This window comes from Takifugu rubripes, chromosome 14, assembly GCF_901000725.2.
Source record: "Takifugu rubripes chromosome 14, fTakRub1.2, whole genome shotgun sequence".
Taxonomy (NCBI): Eukaryota; Metazoa; Chordata; class Actinopteri; order Tetraodontiformes; family Tetraodontidae; genus Takifugu; species Takifugu rubripes.
This window is the reverse complement of record NC_042298.1, coordinates 7,988,678-8,008,735: the sequence shown is the minus strand read 5'-3', so window position 1 is coordinate 8,008,735 and position 20,058 is coordinate 7,988,678. Positions and strand designations below refer to the sequence as shown.

Genomic DNA, 20,058 nt, shown 5'->3' with positions numbered 1-20,058 from the left:
GACTACCACTATCAAAGCAGGGGCTTAAGCGCAGGATTATATCCAAAATGCTCCAGGAAAGGACAAATTGTTTGAGAAATTTAAGGAATATGGAGAGATAAGAGAGGCTTATAAAAGGTAAAGACAGTGTTAAATCTTGTTAAAGGTGGCATGGAGGTTTACGCAGTTTAGAAAATGAAGTGTGCGGGATGGGGACACTTGTCATTGAGAAGAAAAGCAACAACAACAAACATCATGCAATTAACATTCGTCACAAGTGACAGCGCAGCTTTTAAAGGCTAAATTGAAAAACCATTGAACTGTTAAATTAAAAGTGACAACACAACAGTCAGGTAGGACAGCACACGAGACAGGAGGAGAGGTCGGAGGAGAGAGAAGAGCAGCAGTAAGAAAGACATAAATGAGAATGACTGTTAGCTTTAGCCTTATCTGGGTCGGACTCTTTAACAACAAGTTAGCAGCTCGTAGCACATACTTTGTCTAAAAATACTGAAAAGCATTTGTTAGCCCTTCAGTCAGAGTGCACTGAATTGAAAGACATACCACCGTTACCTCTGTGTCCACAACAAAACAAGAAGACAATGAGAAGGAGGGGACATCAGGGTAGGTGGAATACTATAACAACATGGAGAATATTGTTATATTATTCCACCCACCTTAATGCTGAGCTTTTGGGCGTCGCCACGCCGTAGCCTTTGGAGTCGAGGTTCCCGCCCACTTTCATGGTGTCGCACGGCTTCCGCTGCTCTATGTACTCGTTCATGGTGGACTCGAGGAGGAAGGCGAACTTGCCCTTTGACTTTCGCACGCGGGCAACGCCATCGGGCGTGGTCTTAACAAACACCGAGGGCTCGGCGGATTTCATGTACGACCACATCTTCTCATACACAGCTATTTTGGACCGCTGAGAAGAAAAGGAGAAGAGGGAAAGCTCGTTAAGACACGTTTTTAAAAATTCTCCACATGAAATGGGTTTTTAATGTTTTTGTGCTTCGTGATTCCTTCTTTTAAACTAGCATGATGAAGTATTTATAGACATCTATAAATGGTTGTCTGATATCTTTAAATACTTCCACAAAAGAGAGCGGGCGGACCTCTACGGGATCACCAAGTACAAGAACTTTAAAAACCCATTTTCTTTCATTGGCATACGCGAGCTGTTCAGCTTGTACTCTTCAAATATCACGCTGCACCAGCCTCAAATTGGCTTCCTGAGTGACTTTGAGCAAGTTTTTAGCCTAAACGGACGCAGACTCGGTTATGAAAACAATATCTGCAGTTGTTTAAGAGTTAATTGTGTGTAATTGTCATTTATACGGCCACTTGCAAATGCTCTGGGTGCACTCTGGTTGGACTTAAAGAACTTATTAGAGCCATTCATTTCAGCCGCCGTTTCCTTATTGCCACAAATGACTCAGAGGAAACGTGAAGCAGAGGAGGTGGAGGGGAACACAGGCTGCACGGTCACAGGGTGAGCCGTCACAACGATGAGCATGTTCCCACTGCCTGGGGTCTGGCTTAGCCAGCCTGTAAAATCTGTGGGAGTAGAGTGTTATCTATAATAACCATCAGTTACATTATTTAATGCTGCTGGATTTATTTTGGAATAGGCAATTCACACCTCCAACAGATTCTGGTCCAAACAGCCATGAGCCAGTTCCTGAGTGGCACTTTATGCGCTACAGACTGGATCACACATAGAAAGATCACTTTTTTTTTCTTTTTAGCAAAACCCAGAGAAATCTAAAGCTTTGAGATGGTTTTCCAGAACTGGCCAAATCGTCTGAGGCACAATAATAGTTCGGAATAGATTTACTGATATATTTGTAACACCTTTGCTGCTGTATTTATACATAACACATTGGTGCTAATATCAGTTTCCTAACACACTCATTAATCAACATTAGTGACTGCAAGGTGACCTACAATAACACATTTGTGGAGCAACAAATGTCAAACACTTGCTGAGTGATGAAAAAAATGTGTTGGGGCCATGATAAATGACTTTCTTTTAAAGAGGAAAAGCAAAACGTCAGACTACTAAAAGTCCAGGATACAGAAACCACTTAAGACAAGACACTTAACTGGACTTGTGGATGTCCAAATACCCTGAGGACAAGGATGGATCACTGTCCTGCAGTGGAATGGTAAAAGACCCCTCTAACGCTCTTCTATTAATAAACAAGAACATTAACCTTGTCCTACCTAAAGTACCAGCTTTATGTAATCATACACTAATAGATCGCAGGCATCAGATTCATGCTGGAGATGGGATGAGACGGCAACATAAAACAAATTAAAAAGTCTGCATGATGAAGATTCTCCACCGGGATGTAAGAGCCTTGAAGATGCCGGGGAGTGAACATTCTTTTTTAATGCTAACACAACAGATGTGGTTGGGAGGGGAGAGCAGTCGGAGAGCCTCTTCAGAACCACAAAAGATGCACAAGAAGAGGTGGAGGGCACATTTGGGATCTCATTCACCCCATAATAGACGTTCTCAGGCTAAATATACTCACATTGTTGCCCAGGGAGGGAATGTTAGTGTGTTAGTATTGATAAAGACCCCTTAAAGATGGAACTCTACACTGAGAGGAAACATAGGAGGCACCTCAAACCTACACCTACAGAAAAATATCAACCTTGTCCTCTATTAACTTGAGTATAAACTCATTAGGTTCCATCTTTCCTCCAGCAAAGTAAATATTTATTAACTTTTTAAAAGTCAAACAGTCGAAAAAACAAGGTTTAATTTGGGTTTCCGTGGGTTTCCACATGGATTGTTCTAATAAGGAGAGCGGCCCAGCAGGGAGGATGATCTGTTGAGTGTGACCCACAAACAAAAGAATTAAAAGCAACTAAGAGCATTAAACAGCCGACACACAGTGAAGAACGGCGACTGGAAACGTCCACAAATTACAGAGATGATGTTGGATTGGCGAACCATCCAGGCAGAGGAGAACAGGAAGGGCAAGCGCCACATTATCTTGTCCCATCCCTGCTTGTGGTGGGGTGGAATATTATCACGGTCTGATGTCGATGCGATTCCTGTCGTGTTCTATTTGTGTGAAAAAACACTGCGTCCACTTGTCCAGTTATGCGTCTTCATTTGCATGTAGAACACGGAGGAGAGGTGCTGCTTATTTTCCTAACCGCGTGAGGCAGAAACAAGCTCCTGGTTAGACGTGTTGTTGCTGCGAAACGTGTCCAGGCTGCGTTTAACACCGCAGAAAAGGACGCTGAGGTTTGGAGGACAATTTCCCCAAAGACCAGAGGCTCATCTCCTGAGCGGAGGGAGAGCTCCGCAAGACGCAAATGAAGAGAAAGGAATGGATCTGTGCATTGATTACGGACGACAGAGTGTGCTGCCTGGCTGCTTTATGAAGTCAATTTATCAATATCAGACTGGAGACCAATCCTAAACGAGCTGATTGCATTGTGTCTGGATCGCACACGCGAGACGCTGCGGGCGAAACGTGACAGAAAAAACCTGAGCGCCACCGCCAAAAAGGTGATTGGTTATTGACTGCTGACAGGCAGATAGTCAGACAAACCCAGGAATAAACCTTAATGTGCTTAATTTTCCCGATGTACTTAATCTCCTAATCCTTCACCTTCTGGACACGTTCTAGTCGTTTAAAGTTCAATTAGGCGTGATGACTAAAAATGTCCATCAGAAGACAATTTGCTCAACAATTATGGGCTGCGATAAATACTCTTTCATGCACGTGTCTGTCCTTTGCCACACCTAAAGGCCCCGTGAGAGCAGAATGGGTTTCCAGCCTATTAACTGGAGACTTTTTACGACTATTGTTTAAAGCGAAAACTGTGCGTATATGGATATGATGGGGAACCTGCAGAATTCTCTTTCCTGTAATGCGCTGGGACTAAACTGAAGCAATCACAGCGTCACCCTGTATATAATTAAATACCAAAATAGTCGCTCTCAGCCAACCTTCTAACCGACACGGTTACATCATCTGTGTAGGTGTTTGTGCAAATCTTTCTGAAGCTGTGAGTTTCCTGCTCTCTTGTAACACTCGGGAAGATAAACTGAGGTCAGTTTTCTAGCCCTGTGACCGTACAGGAGGAATAAAAAGAACAAGACACGCTCAAAGCGAGACAAGGTCAAAGGGACCCCGGAGGAAAACTGGTGGGTGCTTGTTATTCTTCTTTGGAGAAGTCTTTCGAATCGCCACATCCACATCAGAGGCGGATATGGAGGCACAGCCACTCAGGCACACTAATGCATGCACATACAGATGAAGGTTTTTCAGAGAACAGCAGTCTGCAATTAGGTGCAAGCATCTGCCAGTTATTCCGAGAGTTCCGCATATTTTCGAGGGACAAATAGTTTTAGATGGGCGGCAGAGGTACTGACACGCATCACTTTTTTCAGCTGAATCTTCTCCTTGAAATGAAATTGATGCACGAAGGTCAGCATTTCATTATTTAGGGGAAGGAAGGAATTACTGGACTATAATTTGAAGCTGTCACTCCAAGTTTCTAAGCTGGCTATTCTGTGTGACCAAATATCTTGAATTGTAAGGAATTTATAGTAAATGTGCGGCTAAATGAGTCACTTTATGTGAACTGTGCTGCTTTATTTTATGGAGTAAAACTTTGTAAAACCGTTTGGACTCTGACTTCCACCATATTCATCTAGTTCCTGATGTAACCTTTCAAACGGACAGGAAAATACTCCTCCCAGATGGACCAAGAGTGGCTCCATCTTGCTGGTTTGCCTCCATTTTCTGTCCTCACCGGCCTCTCAAGAGCATCATCTTTAAATCGAGCGATCCATTTTATTTTTTCCCCCTTAAACCCTTAAACTCTGACATTATCAATAAAATCTCTGAAAACACAAGTGGTTTAAGCCTCAAGTAAAAAAAAAAGACCCTCTCCATCCCAAACAAGCATCTAATCTGTATTGATTCTGCATTATGCATCATTTCCAGAGCTCTGCAGCCAGCGTTTTTCTTTGGCGACGCTTGGCCTCTTCCACATTCGCTCTGCGGCTTGTTTATCAGCGAGCCGTCTCTGAAAGCCCTCCCCTCTACACTCCCCTTCGCCTTTATTTTGCTTCCATTTCATTTGTGGACATCATTACCTTCGCCCAATATTCTGTATGCGAGGGATACCTTTATTTCAAGTGCGTGGAAATGAAATTTTCTGGAAGTGCACTTTGCCATTGAAGTGCCAGAAGCTTCGCCCTGAATACCAATTGTCGCTCTTTGATGCTTGTTGCTGGACGCCAACAGCTTCCTCCCGTCCCTGTTGTTGCCGCTCATCTAAAGTTCGACGAGGTCCCCTGAGGACGACGCGTTTCCTCAGAGGTTTCTCCTCTGCAGCACTAGTCCATTATCACTTTTGTCAGCTTTCTCTTTTATGCAAACGGTCTCTAATCTTGAAAGAAGCCCCCCCCCCCCACACGTCACTGTTCAGAAGCACATGGTGACGAGAGCTCCGGGAATTCTTTTACAATATGCTGTATTTGACTGCACGGCAATCAGGACGTTCCTTTACGAATGTCCTTGCCTGCTCTCCTTCATGCCAACCTGGGCAAATGCGGGTCTATTCTACATTAACCAGGCACTTATTAAACACAATGTTGGACCATGAAGAAGCTGTGGCGTCTGTACGCGAGGCATGAAATCGATTTCCATGCTTAGTAAGATGCATTGCCGACTTCACTCAGGCTGTTGTATCCTCGTACGGTGCACCTGTCCATCAGCAAGATGCGCGACGAGCGCTTCTGATGTTTGGGAAATTCGTCATCTTTCTTGTGGCTAAGAGAAAACGGCGTCATGGTCTCATTTGTCTGCGGGATAATCACTCTTTCATTGTTATGCTGCTAAATGAGGTGTGTGATGCTACAGCAGTGCGTTTGTCTTTGACAGTCTCACCCTGGTCTTTACGCATAATTAAATAGCCACATTAGCCTGTTTTATCATCTTAGCTCTTAGTGCAAACCAGCTTTCCGTTCAAAATAAAACCGAGGCTGCACTTTTGCTGGAATAGAAAACTCAAAAAGAGGATTTGGCCCCGTTGGGGCAGCATTTTGTGCTCATCCAAACACAAATATGAAAGGGAAACTGTGTTGAGAGGTCATCTACACGGAATCACGACAGTACAACGACACCCGGCAGATGCTCTATTGAGTAAGAGCCGCCTGAGCATGAAGTTTTCCCACCTTTTCTCAAGATAAATCAGCGTGCAGGATACAAACAGGGGAGGAGAGGGTGTCCAAACAAGCAGGAAAGTCTGCGGCAGAGGAGCCAAGCGTGGCTGGGGCGTCGGTGCCAAGCGCCTGCAGCCATTCGCTCTTCTACTGGGGATGTTGACAAGCTCCCAGGCCAGCTGTCTCCTTGGTTGATGGCGGTTGAAAATTTCGCTGGGGAGATCTTCTCCACTAATCTACCCCTTTCTCTTCTCAAAAAAACTCCTCTAACAGCTTCTGGGCATTCTACCGTTCCAAATGAAAACACACGCTGCAGTCTGAACCCTGCCCCTGTCAGGTAATGAGAGGTGTGTCCAAACTGTCAACACGAGCGGAACTTAAGAGAGAAATATGGAAGGAAAATGGCTACTGCCTGATACAAAGAGCTGTACAGATCTTTACATCGCCGGATTTGCCGTACTTGCCAGGCAGCTCTGTAAAACGAACCAGGTGACATCATTAAAAATGAAAGGGCTCGGGGTGGCAGAGATGATGACATATGTTTGTTTGAAACGTTGGATTTGATTTAGAATTTCCAGCTGGCTGATGCCGTATGGGTCTAATTAAGCCTGAATGTATTTCCTGAAAAACAGATCAGAAATAGAACTTTAACTCCAATTAATCTTTTTTTCCCCCCCATCATTCGACGGCTTTAATTAAAAGTGCCTTGGAATAGCCGTCCACACGTGTCATTTCCTATTTGAAGACTTGGGGATGTAACTAGGCCACTCGCGACTCTCCAATTATCTCTCTACTTTTCAGACCTTTAAATGCTCTGTTGTCAGGTTGAAAACACGACCAGAAAAACTGGCGTCTTGGTGACACGTGGACCAAAAAAATTCACCTGAGCAGCAGCTGCGTTGTTGCTGTTTGTGGCATCAGCTGCCAAATAGCCAAAATATATACTCTTCAAAAGCCGTGCCATGTCCTTAACGCAAAACTAACAAACTGGCTTATCTAATCCCTCTTTTTACGGGAAGTTTGACTCTGACAGCATTTTCAGAGTAATTCAACCCAGGGTTAATGCAAATGAGCGTCTCTTTAGCCGAAAGGCTGCAGCTGTGAAACATCTGAATTGTTTCTCTCTTGCCGATGAGTAATGAGGAGCTCTAGATAAAAGACCGTTACGCCGACGTTTTGTCATCGCAACCAGCGTTTTTTTCATTAGTCCTCTTCACTTTATTGCTGTGTGAAGGCTGCCGCTGACACACCAGCTCAGGCATCTTTGGATCTCGCAGCAGAATGTAGAGATGTGTGACTGGATGAGGCTACGCAGCTCTGCTTAACTCCTCCGTGTTGAACATATGGTCGCCTTTCAACAACTAATACGCTCTCATATTTTCGGGTAATAAATGACATCACTGCCGGGCTTGTGCCTCAGAGCGACAGAGGAAACGTGTTCGGTCTCAACTGTGTCTCAGACTGATGCAGTCTGACCTCAGGGGCTCTTCTTCATCAGCTCCAATTTGCAAGCCGTGGCCAGCTAGCTAATTATATCTCATGAATTGACCCTTCTGAGTTTGAGCCTGATGCGGGTGCTTTGATTAGCCTCCTGTTTTTATCACCTCAGAGTCTTCCATGGAGTTATCAAAATTTCTGCTGACAGCCTTACTGCCTCAAGGTTGCAGAGTGCAGTACTGTTGCATAAATTCAACACTGAGACCTCCGCAGTTCAGAAAAATGAGCCTCGGATAAAGTCTGTGCACGTACAGGAGTAAAAAGGACAAAAATACGCCGGGTTTCCATTCACGGATGTTTATAATTAGTGTAATGTGATGTAGTGTAATGTCTCTCTGCTCACTCACCCTAAAGAACTCCTTTGTGGAACCTGAGTCCAGAGTGCCATATGCAATCTCTGTCTGCTTGGCCAGATCTTCGGCGCTTTCTATGGGAGAGACCATCCTCTCCACTGTCAGGAAGGCAGCCAGGTTGGCTGTGTAGGATGAGATGATGATGAGGGTGAAGAACCACCACACACCACCGACGATGCGTCCCGACAGGGATCTGCAGAGGGGAGTTCGATAAAAGAGATATGTGGAATATAGTTACATAGAAAAGAATAATGCACTGAAGTAAGAAACACACACAGCCCACACAAGCTGACAGCTGTACTTTAATTTAAATATTTAATTTGCATACACCAGAGACATCAGAATATGTTTATACTCAAAATCCCTATATATGTTTCTCAAAATAAGTATGAGTCAGACCAATGTGGACTTTTGCTACCATTACTGTGATTGTATAAGGCTCAGGGACTTCAAACATAGTATGTTCTTGTTAAATATCCCTCATTTGTGCTCATTTATGAAGGCCTCGTCATGCAGAGGACACAGAGGAAAACAAGGTTATAAGCTGTGCCCACACAGTTCCAGATGGAACCATCTGAAAAGAAGAGTTCTGGACAGAAATCCATGTGAGGGACTCAAAAATAACCCTGTCAAAGCGTGTCAACCCTCTACCCACCGAACTGTTCTCCCAGAAAACATGAAAAGCTTCCATAAGGACCAACTGTTTAAGATGACTGTAATTTCAGTATGAATCAGTACTCTACACAACTCTAATCTCATCTAAGTCTTGCAAAGGGTTAAAGGTCATTTCAGAGCTTGGAAACAGTTGTTAAAGAACCCATCTTGGAAATGATGACCTACTTCATAAATATAAGTTAAAAAAAGCAGCTTAGTCCCAAATTTACAGTTCCTTCTAGGTAAAGGTGATTTAAAGATTCCAAATTCAGGGATTCAGTGGTGCCGACCCACCTGGGAGAGATGTCGCAGCCCTGCTGCATGAAAGCGCCCAGAGAAAACCACAAAGAATTGAAGATGCCAAAGTCATTTGGGGGGTCTGGGGGTGTCTGGGGGTCTTTGGCTTCATCCTGGTCCTCGAGGTTCCATTCATAGGGGCTGAACCGACTGACCAGGAACAGGACCACGCTCACCCCGATATAGGCAAACACGATACACATCCAGATCTCGTATGCCAGCGGATCCAGGAAGGAGAAGACACCGGGCTTGGACTTTTGTGGCTTCTTTATCATAATGGAGATGCCCAAGCTCATAAACGGCTTGGAAAAGTCTATGACCTCCTCTCGAACTAGAGTAATGGTGAGAGGTGCAACAGCTATATCTGCTCTCTGGAAACAGGGACATGCACAGTGAGCGTTAGATTCGACCGGCACCGAAAGGTATCGTTTCAAATATGTATGTGAATGACTGGAGCTGCAAAGGAGAAGGTTAGCGTCATACATTTGCATGGCCTGGGAGTTTTTACATTGAAACAGGTGGAATGCTAAATCACAAACGGAATAATTCACGTCTGATTTCAGACAGCTGATGAAAGTGGGTGAGTGACCTGGAAAAGACCCACAAACGTGCTGAGCAAAATCTTTATAATTCAGCTCCAGATGCTGGACGCAATGAAATTTTGATTAGATGGCTGCGCTGGTCAGTCCGTTCGGGTGGGAGTGAACATCCTTTTAGCTGTGGTCTGTTCGTATGGGAGTTAGGTGAACTTTAGTAGTTTTTTGGGAGGAGTTTAACATGACAGTGAAGGTTTTTTATCAGGATAGTTATCAGAAAGGATCTACAGAAGAGGACATGTAAGAATAGAGACAAAGGAGATTCTTGGTATCATTCCCTCCGACTACATCAACATGAGGCTGGGATGCGGCTGGTTATTCGGTAACAGTGGTATCGGCGTACGTACAGTATATGCACTTTGATTCACAGGTTTATTTTTAGCCCACTGATGTCACAATCAGCTTAGAAAGGATCGAGAAGGAGATGGCAGTTTAAGTCACCCTCATCTTCATGCCGCCTTATCAAACTATTACGTTTGGAAGCGATCTTTATTTGAAACCGCACTCGTCTGTAAATGAAAACGGGCCGACCGCCGCGGAGCCACATGCGATTCATTAGGCGGGGTTTCCCAAACACAGCTTGTTCTGGTATCAGCTGTATTTATTTATACTACTTTTGCAAGCTGGCTGTCTCTATCTGCCTCCTTTGCTCTCCTGCTTCAACCCCACCTGATCAAAAAAGCACTTATAGAGGTGGTGTTTCTTTTTATTCATGTGTTTGTTTCAGCAGATCACAAAGGGTTTCTTTATTAAAGCAGGGGCCGTTATTAATCACATTAGACAGTTACTGCGTCCGGGTGTTTGTGATTAATTGAATAACTGTTTCTCTTCAAAGCACCAACTCTGTGAAGGACAATCCTTTGTTTGGGGCTGCATTGTCTTTTAATACCCATTCAGAAAAAAACTAGAAATACGGAGCATGAAGGAGAAAACGTGTCTGGCAGGGTCAAACCAGGGGCATCGCGAATAGACCCAATAAACAGGACTGTGTTTTTTTTCGCCCTGCCAACACAACACGCTCTGACCGTTTAATCCTCGCGCAGGTGTAAGCATCGCTCAATCAATAGCCGGGCAAACAAAGCAATAAAACGCCGCCTCAAGCCCCACATTTAAAAGACAGCGCAAATCAAATGAATTTACTGGTCAAAAGGTTAAAACGTACAAAACTATTAGTCCCAATTATACGTCTGGAAATACTTGAGAGCAACGTGATAGGGAGGGTGCCCCCCCCCCCCAGATTCCATTTGGACTCCCCCTCTCGAAAGGATAATTCGATGGCGTTTGTGCATCAGACTGAGCAATCTCCCCCCGTGATGGTTGGGAAATTGAACAGATGAAGTATCCCGGCCCTCATGCATTTTAAATTTGGCCCCTGTTCTACAGCGGCGGGGGGAGGCAGGAGCATTTGTGCTCGTGGTGGTGGATGGGTGGATTGGGGGGAAGGCGAACGGACAGAGGAGGGGCATAAATTTGGAACGCTCGAGGTGCTTTGAGGGCCCGCGCCCTCCGTCAGATGTAGAATGCAGCCTGAACCCCCCCTAATGTGATCACGTCAACCTTTGTGGCACGCAACATGTGGATCTTGTTATTCCCGACCACAAACCACCATGTAGCTGTTGACGCGAAAGCTGACGCGCATTTACAACGTGGCATATTCATCATACACATCACACTTTGAACATAATTACACAATCGCTTCAAAGGCGAACAATCTTTCATTCATCAAAGTAATTACAGTGTGTTCGCCATATGGCCTCATTGTTTTTCATGTACTTACCTCTGTTTCGACTGTAAGAGAAAGGGCAACTTTCTGCGCTAAGCAAGTCAGATTAATTGCAGTGAACAGCACTGAGAAATGATTTCATTTTCTCCATCTCAAGATGATCATCAACCACCTCTCTCCCCCATCCTCACTGGTGCTTAAAGCTGTGTTTGACGGCTGATATTAGACTTTAAACTGAACAAGAGCTGATGGGTTCAGAGAAGGTTGGTGATCACCTTAAGACAGAAAAATGAGATCTCCTCTCATGTTGAAGTTCCTTGCAAACTGTCATGTAATCAGTGAAATCAAGGCTCCCAGTACTCACCCCATAGACCAGTTCACCCACCATCCCGTTCCACGTCTTGGTCTCGGGGTCTCGGGCTCCGTACTTCCCATCCATTACTATAGACAGTTTGTACTTAATTCCAACATGTTTGGCAATCTCAGATGCTAAATCGACGCAGTAGCCTTCATATCTGTCATTTCCCTCCAGATGCATATAATTTTTCTTGTACATCACATAAGGAGCTTCCTGTTGATTCAAACACACACTGGTTTATTGCCTCCCATGCTCTGGGACATATTCTATTACACAAAAATATGCATACATGCCATCAGATGTGTCATGCTCTTGCTCGGCCTCACTTTCTCTCGCGCACAAATTAAGAACGTTAGCTTTTTTTAAATGCTCATGCGGTCATGCATCGACTGGCCACGCCTGCCGAATGTGCAAATGTGCACTGATAACAGCATGATGATGTGGTCACGCAGCTTTAATCAAGCTGCGGCAGCGGAACTACATCCGCTCCAATGCACCCAACCCCAGTTTGAGCCCAAGAGTGCAACTCTGCTGCCAAATAAAAGAGGATCTAAACCAGACGGGGGAAAGGTGCATTCATTTTTGTTTATGTGGGAGAAGAAAGGGGGTGATATTTGAACAGGCCGGGCAGGGGAAGGGGGTCATTGGTAGGTGAGGTGGGCCAGCTCAGAAGTGAGTGAGGATGGGAATGGGATTCACAAGTAAATGCCAGTGACCATCGAGGGATCAGAGCGTGTCCTGTATCCACCGACATCTTTGGTCCCAGATCAATAAATCATTGAGTTTGTGTTTATCCAGACAAGTTTTCATTCAATAAATGATGACATCAGGCGACCAGGAGTTTGTTCTTTTTTAGACACACTCCTTCTTAACTTTAAACACTTTGTCATTTTGAAATAAGGGCCCAGCTACAGTCACTCGTAACCGGAGAGAGTTGGGAAGCGATGGCTTGTTCTGCTAAATGACCTGTGCCAGTTAATGAACACAGAGCTAATTATATTGCTCATTTGATAATGTTTGGTATCGATGGATACTTATGCCTCAAAAATTCTAAGCAAATAGATCTGGCATTTGCTGCCTTAAGCTGTTTTGAGAGACACCAAGGTGATGTCAGGTCATCTAATGAGACTAATCAGTTGGTTGAATGAGTCCATTCTGAAAACCAGCTCATAAAATTCTCCCAAAACTGTTTAAAATAAGCAGAATACCTGCACATATCGATGTTGGGAATGCTACGGAGATTCCTGTCACGCCATTCATGTGTTTGCACACATTAGATCCGGAAGTATCTCGATATATAGATCAACACAGAGACGATCGTGGTAATACAAAATAGATCAGAGGCGATAACAAGAGGAGGATCTACGCCGAAACCATTTGGCCCAGTTTGCTAAAGCACTGCCAGTCTATCCCAAGTGTCACTGAACATTTACTTGAGGAGGACAAACAGGTCTACTTACGTATGCCTTTGTAATTGATGGAATCAACCATTATCATTTCTACCATTATTGTGACGTCACTGCTATGACAGACCACTGAAGTATATGGAAAATTGAAATGCTTTAACACCCACACAGATACAGTCGAAACACTCAAGTCTGACTGTTTCAACATGTAAGCGAGTGGATGGAAAGCAGCACAAGTAAGATGTGGTTCTGCCCGACCCAGGACAGAATGTGTCGCTCGTTGGAATCAACACCATGACCTTGAGTGGCAGAATACGTGAAACATTTAGAACGACATGGAAAGTGTACCATGATAGTAGTGACCACAATCGTTCGGTTTTCCACCGAGGAGTCGTTGGAGAGCTGCGAATCCATGATATTTACGAAGCCCGTGTACTCATTCCAGTGCCCGATCTGCAAAGACAAGACGGTATTTAGTGGTGCGTTCAAAACCCCCGCAGGATTTGAACATCAGACCGGGCCGAAAAAGTATTTATTGAAGAGAAAGCTCGAGCTGGATTGGGTGAAATCACTTCACATTCCGATATTTTCAATCACATTCTTCGTCTCTGTATTTTTGATTCCGAGGTCCATTTTTTTAAAATCCGAAGTACTCTTGATGGTGCGTTCGCAGCCACAGAACAATTTTATAGGAGACAATTCAGTTCCTACAGTGGTGCAGAGTTGAAACCATTGGAATAGAAATGACCTTAACTCAATTTCAAATGCCCGGATGCATATGCAAAACACATATATAGATGGGTTCTGCCATCTATATAAGGCTCCGGATGCTCCAAATGTATATTTCCCTCGCCAACAAGGTAACAGACCTGCATATAATTAAATTCTAGGCAACAAAAACGAGTTAGCTATAGAGGAAGGCATCCAGAAATGAGCCCTCTAAGGGATTCAACTTATTCAAACAACTCTAGTGTAATTTTGGAGATATGCTCCTTTTTCAATAGGCAGCTGAGCAGCTGCAGGAGCACACAGCAGACATCTTTAATCCCTCCCACTGCCAACTCCCCAGGTTTTAGGATAAATAATTAATAGTTGGGCCTGTGAACTGCACACTCATTTAATAATTCACTGTAATATTCCAGTGGCTCTACGGTTCCTTCTGGAGTCCTCCCATTGCTTCACATTCTGGTGTACAGATGCTTAAGTCAAACCAATGTCAAGTGTTTGTTTGCCTGTCTGAAATAATCGCTCCTCTGGCTCACGATGAAACGTTTTGCATATGCTGCTGCCAGTACTCTAACTGTTGCTGGCTGGGATTTTCCTCATCACATCTGCTTTTCTTTTTTTCTTCTGGCCTCAGATCTGGAAGCGCTCGGGCCAGGGCAGGTGCACTGCGTCGGATGAAAGCACCAAACGGTGGCGCTAAAAACCATCTCAGCCGCTTCGCGCCAGACACAGGGCGGCGCTAGGTCATTAGAGTGTCGTTCGGTCTGATGGAGATGGTTGATAAGTCCCTCTCAGGTGTGGGGAGCACGTGTCACGGAGTTCTGACCTCATCGTGAGCACCTGCGACAGATCTCAGCCCATGCATCACCGGCGACAGTCGCAGCTAAGAGCCTTCATCCTCTTACTGTCAGCGCGGTGACTGGGACGCCGTGTCGTGACAAACTGCTGCTGTTTCATCTCCCACCCCCACCCGGGCCCCTCTGCCCTCCCTGCTCCAGCTGTGGCCGTCTGCGCCACACTGGCTGTAAGGGCTGGGGGGATGCTAACTGATGTGTGGGCTTCGGGGAGCAGGGAGGCAGGCGGAGCAGTTGGATGTCGTGTCAGAGCGAGCTCGCACTTACCCAGCTAACAAGTCACTCACAGCTGTCCCTCAGCAGTGCGCGAGGTTGTGAAATAAAAACCAGAGGTCATCATATGACTTTTATTGTGAAAACACCACTGGGAATTACCTTCCTGAAAAGAAATTCTCGGTTCCCTTTACCGTAATTGGTTGTGTCAGTGCTGATTACTGTCCAATCATATCGCGGCTGTCTCACAGCATTGCAATAGCTTCACATCATTCTTTTGATGGGACACTTTCAGCTCAGGGATTGCCGGCAGGGCGTGATTTGTAGGCCTTGCGAGGTTTGCCTCATCGGTGCTGTTACTTCTCGGAGGAGGGAGAAGGCAGCCGGGATTAATGCGCACTGTCCTGACTGTCTGCAGAGCTGGAGGCTTTTCTACTTTTCTCATGTTTCTTAAATCTCTCGGGCCACAGCTGAGCAGATGTCCACCATTACTGTGGTCTGTCCAGCATATAGTTCACTGTTTGTGACAGGATATGAACCAAATATGGATTATATAGGTGCTCACTGCAGCAGCAAACAAATGTGCTTTTTATATAGATTAACTATTAAAACTAAAAACCATCTATTATTATCAATTTCACACCACTTGGCTAATGCAGTGACTTTTTGTCAATGGATTGATTGAGCCACTCTTTGTATTTTCTCTGAAAACTCTGATTTCCTAAAATATTGGTTAGATTTTTGTGACAGATTTTGACCTGGAGCCGTTTGTAGCTCAGGAGCAGACGGATGAGAGTTGATCCAGGTTGATACTTCTTCTTACCTTCCTCGGACCTCCTATTTTCATCTCATAAATATCTATAGTGTAGTTGGTCCTGCGGCCATAGTTGTCAAACTGAATGTTCCCAGTCATGCCCTGCACTTGCACCTACGAGAAGGAGACATCGTGAAATTGTGGGTGAACAAACAGCCACCAGTATGACTGTAAACTAGAGGTCTTACAGCATCTTCTGCAAACAAACAAAAGAAAATAAACAGGAAATACATCATCATCCTGAAAACACATGCTGCTTAGAAAAAAGGAAAGGAAACAATCAAGCTTATGTGGTTTAGGTTAAATTTGAGAAAAGTTGTTACAAAGTAACAGAAAGTAAAGAAATACACTGAATAATGCAGACGAATAGCCATTGAAATAAAACTGAAATCGCTAAAATGAGAGCAGCTGCAGTTGATCCTCATCTGCACATTCCTCCATACAGCATGCGGCAGCTCTTATGGCGCTCATGTATGTGGAGCTCCTGTGTGCACGGTGCAGTGATGAAACGATAAACTGGATACGCTTTAATAAAAGATGTAGTTTTATGGTAATGAGGGCCTGGATTTGAGTGAGCTCTGCGCACAGATATCAGAGGGGGGAGAAGAGCCCGGCCCTTTTTTCCCTTCTCTCTGTCACTTCCCATCCTTATCACACTCTCACTCCCTATCACCGCTCCACTTCCTCTAGTCTTTTCTTTAGTTATCAGCTTGCCACTCAACCCCCCCACCCCCATGACCCTAACGCTCCATGCTCAAACTCCTCCCCCCACCCTCCTCACCGTTTTGAGAGCTCTCTCGATGTCGATGCCTTGGCTCCAAGGCACGGCGGGGTTGGCGAGACAATCCCCGGCGCTGCCGCGGCGAGAGACGTCCACTCGTTGCCGTCGCAGGTACCTGAAGGCTTCCGCTATCACCAGAATTGCATCATGGGTCAGCGCTGAAGTGTACTGAGAGGGAATATGACAGAAAAAGCAAATGACAGCAAGAGACGCCAAGTGAGAGGAGGAACAAAGAGTGTGTCTAAAACATTACATCAAGGTTTGGAAAGGTTTTCTAACATAGAATGTCTTACTTTGAAAACACTTCCTTTATTTTCTAAGCTGCAGTGTCAGTCACTGCAGCTAAATCAGTGCTTTTGTATAAAATGTTGCTCATAAACTCAGAATAAGATTGTTTTTAGGCACTTTCCTCTTTGTATTCCCATTCCCATACAATTATTGGATCGCATTTCACCAGAGTGATCAATAATGATTCCAAATAAAACAAAGTGTCAATGAAAAAGGTTTGAATTTTGAACTGATATTATATCTGAATTTAAAAGAACGGATATTTTTGATAATATTTTGGCTATTCCTCTGACGAGCCATTAGTTGGGATCAATCATCAGTGAATTCTCATCGATCGTTGGGAGCAGAAGTCAAACCTGTGAGAGGAGAGGGAGGTTTGTCTTGTGATGGTCACCTGCTTTTGGAAAGTTGTGGTGAAGAGTTTGTAAAGCTTAAATGCACGATTTTGTCTCCCGCGCACTTCTTCTCTGACTTTGCCTGACCTTTTCTTAACGGAGAGTTGAGCCACTTGTTTGTGGACCACTCCACCATGACAAAAACTAATTAAATGCCATTCAAAATCCATTTCTTCCTTGATCATTGTTTAATTAGATGTAAATTGAAGCAGCGATATAACCTTGCCTCGCAACGCCTATCAATATATTGATTGCGAGGAGGGATGTGAAGCAACGTCGAGGAAGCCGAGGGTGGGAGGAAGACAGGAGGACAAAGGAAAACAGAGGATTAGAGGAGGAGAGGTACCAACAGAGAGCACTTCAGAGGGGACGTCGTATTCTGCATTCACAATGAAAGACCTTGTGAGCAAAGTACCTTCAGAGGAGCGTTTCGGGCTTCTGGGAATTCTCTTTCATCTAGCCGTTCCCAGCGCTGCATAAACTGCTGAACAATCGGGTTCTCAGGGTTGACGATCTGAAACCCAGAAATGTTGGCTCCACCGGCAAAGACTTTGTCCAAGCTCACGTTCCTGAATCCCTGAAGTCACACAGAAGTTGTTGTTTTTTCTTTTAGTGTTACATATTACGTCACAGGATCCTGGCAGAATGAAGCCAGTTGCCCCCACAACTCAAAGGCTGAGAGTTATTAATTATCACAAAGTGAGAAACACTTGATTCGAGGCACAAATGACTGTAATCTAAGGGTGAAATCATGTTATTTGAGTCAAGCTCTCAGGATTTTGGGATGCAGCAGACACTTGACGAGTTTAATAAGGTGCAATCTGAAATATGCGACACACAATTTACTGATGTTTGGGTCTCGTATAAACGACAACTCCACCGGATTACGAAAATAGCAAATTAATATTTACGCAAGGCTGCGCACACCTCCGACTACGGCAGCTGTTCCTGTCTCCACTCCCAGAGATGGATCTAGTTCTGGAAAAGCAGCACGTTTGCCGTTTTACACTGAGACAAATGTGACTCTTCGCGCTGAATTCATTTAAAGATTAATAGCCTGCCAGTAGATGCTTTGAGATGTTGTGTCATGTAGAAAGCTTAATATTTTACGTCAACCAGCCGGCCTACTTTCATCGAGGCCACTGTAAAAGTGTAAAAACAGCAGTCGCCGCTGAACAGCCCCTCTCTCTTTAGTGGCTTTCACACATCTGATCCACTCATTCAACATTTCTTATTATTACCAACCTGCTGCATGTTTTGGTAAAAGCACTCATCAAGGGTATTACAGCAGAGGAAACGACCCACTAACCCTGGACCTTATTTAATTATAGTTTGAGGCATCGCTTCCTTGTTATGACTGATGATTATTCATTATTTTCTGATAACATGGAATCAATAATTTAACAGATATATTATTCCATAGTTAATGCCATCATATTTCAGCCCTCTGTGTCTCGCTCTTTAGAATGTTTGGTGATTGATCGCTGTTCCTCTGGCTGTCTGCTGATACGTCTATGCTTATTTTTGAGTGTGTTCAGCCCTTACAGGGACTGACCGACAGGTGGCAGTGTGAGCGATAATGCAACCAATGTCTTCAGTTTTACTATAAAACTAACCATCAAAGTTAAACATGCCAAAATAGTAGTAATAGTAACAAACACTTAGTAAATGTTCTTAACATTTAAAGAATGACTTAAAGAAAAATCAATTTTGTCCATACAGCTTAAGGGGCATTTTTTGTTCAATTGTCAATATTATATTGTCAATAAACTTACATTGCAGCCACATTTATGGGATACAATGTCAATAAATGTAACCCCTGTGTGGACGTATTAGGTGTTTTATGGCTGTGTATGTCATGGTGTCTTACTGACTACTGCATTCTAACATCTGTTACAGTCGAGGAAGACGGCAGCAGAGGATCAGCGAGCGAGCGCGCTGGCCTCCACTTTTAAATCCTCAAGGCCAAATGAATATTTCCCTCCTCTGGCAGAGAAAGAGAGATGGCAGCTCCGCAAAGCTCGTTGTGAAAGGCTGAATGCTCTTTATTTATGGCGCGGGACATTCATTTACAAGGAAAAACACAATTCGGTCTGTCTGCCACATTATGATTGATGAACAAACACAACAAAAATGATAAAAGGGAAAAATATGGTGGATTTTTTTTTTTTTAAACACAAAAGCCTGGAACTCAGATAGAGTGCATGCAGGTTAACGTTAATGCACATGCAGAATAGGACAGGTCCTGCCCCCCTCCGGGGAGCCGCCTGATTACTACTCACAAGGTTGGCCAGGATGTAGTGGTAACCACGGCTGTTCTTCCCCAAGGTCACGACCTGTGGGAGCGAGAGATCAATAGAGTAAACCACCCATGAGATGAGAGCAGGGAGCCCTGCATCGGCCGCAAAGGCGGCCTGTAATTGCAGGAGTTGGCAGCGGAAAAGACGGAGGACGGGTTTCTTTGAGAGAGACGGCGAAGATGTAGATCTCACCCCGCTCTGAAAACATCGCACCTTTGGAGCACAACAGCATGTTTCAGCCCACACAGCCCCTCTGAAAATAGCAAGTGTTGTTCTCAGCCGCCACATCTCTACTGTACAGACCGGAAGCCCTGTTTCATTCCACAGTTTCATCCTCCGCACGATAATCAGGCCTAACTTTTGTGCACGCTGTGATTTCCGCAGTGTTGCCGGTGTCGCTGTGGACGGACCTGGAAGCGCGCGCCTTTCATCCACAGCTCATCCGCGCTTCTGCAAACACAGAAACACGTGTTTCCGCTTCGATCAGCAGGTTACACATGTGTTCCGACACACCGGGTTCGTCGTCTGTGCTGTGTGTTCTCGCAATACGGGACGAGATTGCGCCGCCGATCGTCGCTTTTCACTCATATGTTGGGTGGATCAGCGTTGTGACACATTAGCT

At 44.6% G+C, this 20,058-nt stretch overlaps 1 protein-coding gene across 6 annotated transcripts in view; it reads right to left on the bottom strand.

Annotated features, from left to right (window-relative positions):
- Nucleotides 1–20,058, bottom strand: part of LOC101075609 (glutamate receptor 3) — a 70,976-nt gene that overhangs the window by 8,520 nt on the left and 42,398 nt on the right. For all 6 annotated transcript variants that reach the window (XR_003890779.1, XR_003890778.1, XM_003970460.2 and 3 more), the window contains exons 5-13: nt 19,419–19,472; nt 17,552–17,713; nt 16,454–16,621; nt 15,682–15,786; nt 13,414–13,518; nt 11,666–11,872; nt 8,980–9,353; nt 8,026–8,224; nt 657–904 (exon numbers count right to left, since the gene is read on the bottom strand). Coding sequence is in view for 4 of the 6 variants with exons in the window: in XM_003970460.2 (XP_003970509.1) it covers nt 657–904; nt 8,026–8,224; nt 8,980–9,353; nt 11,666–11,872; nt 13,414–13,518; nt 15,682–15,786; nt 16,454–16,621; nt 17,552–17,713; nt 19,419–19,472 (1,622 nt within the window). In the remaining 2 variants the exon portion in view is untranslated. The remainder of the gene's footprint in view (nt 1–656; nt 905–8,025; nt 8,225–8,979; nt 9,354–11,665; nt 11,873–13,413; nt 13,519–15,681; nt 15,787–16,453; nt 16,622–17,551; nt 17,714–19,418; nt 19,473–20,058) is intronic.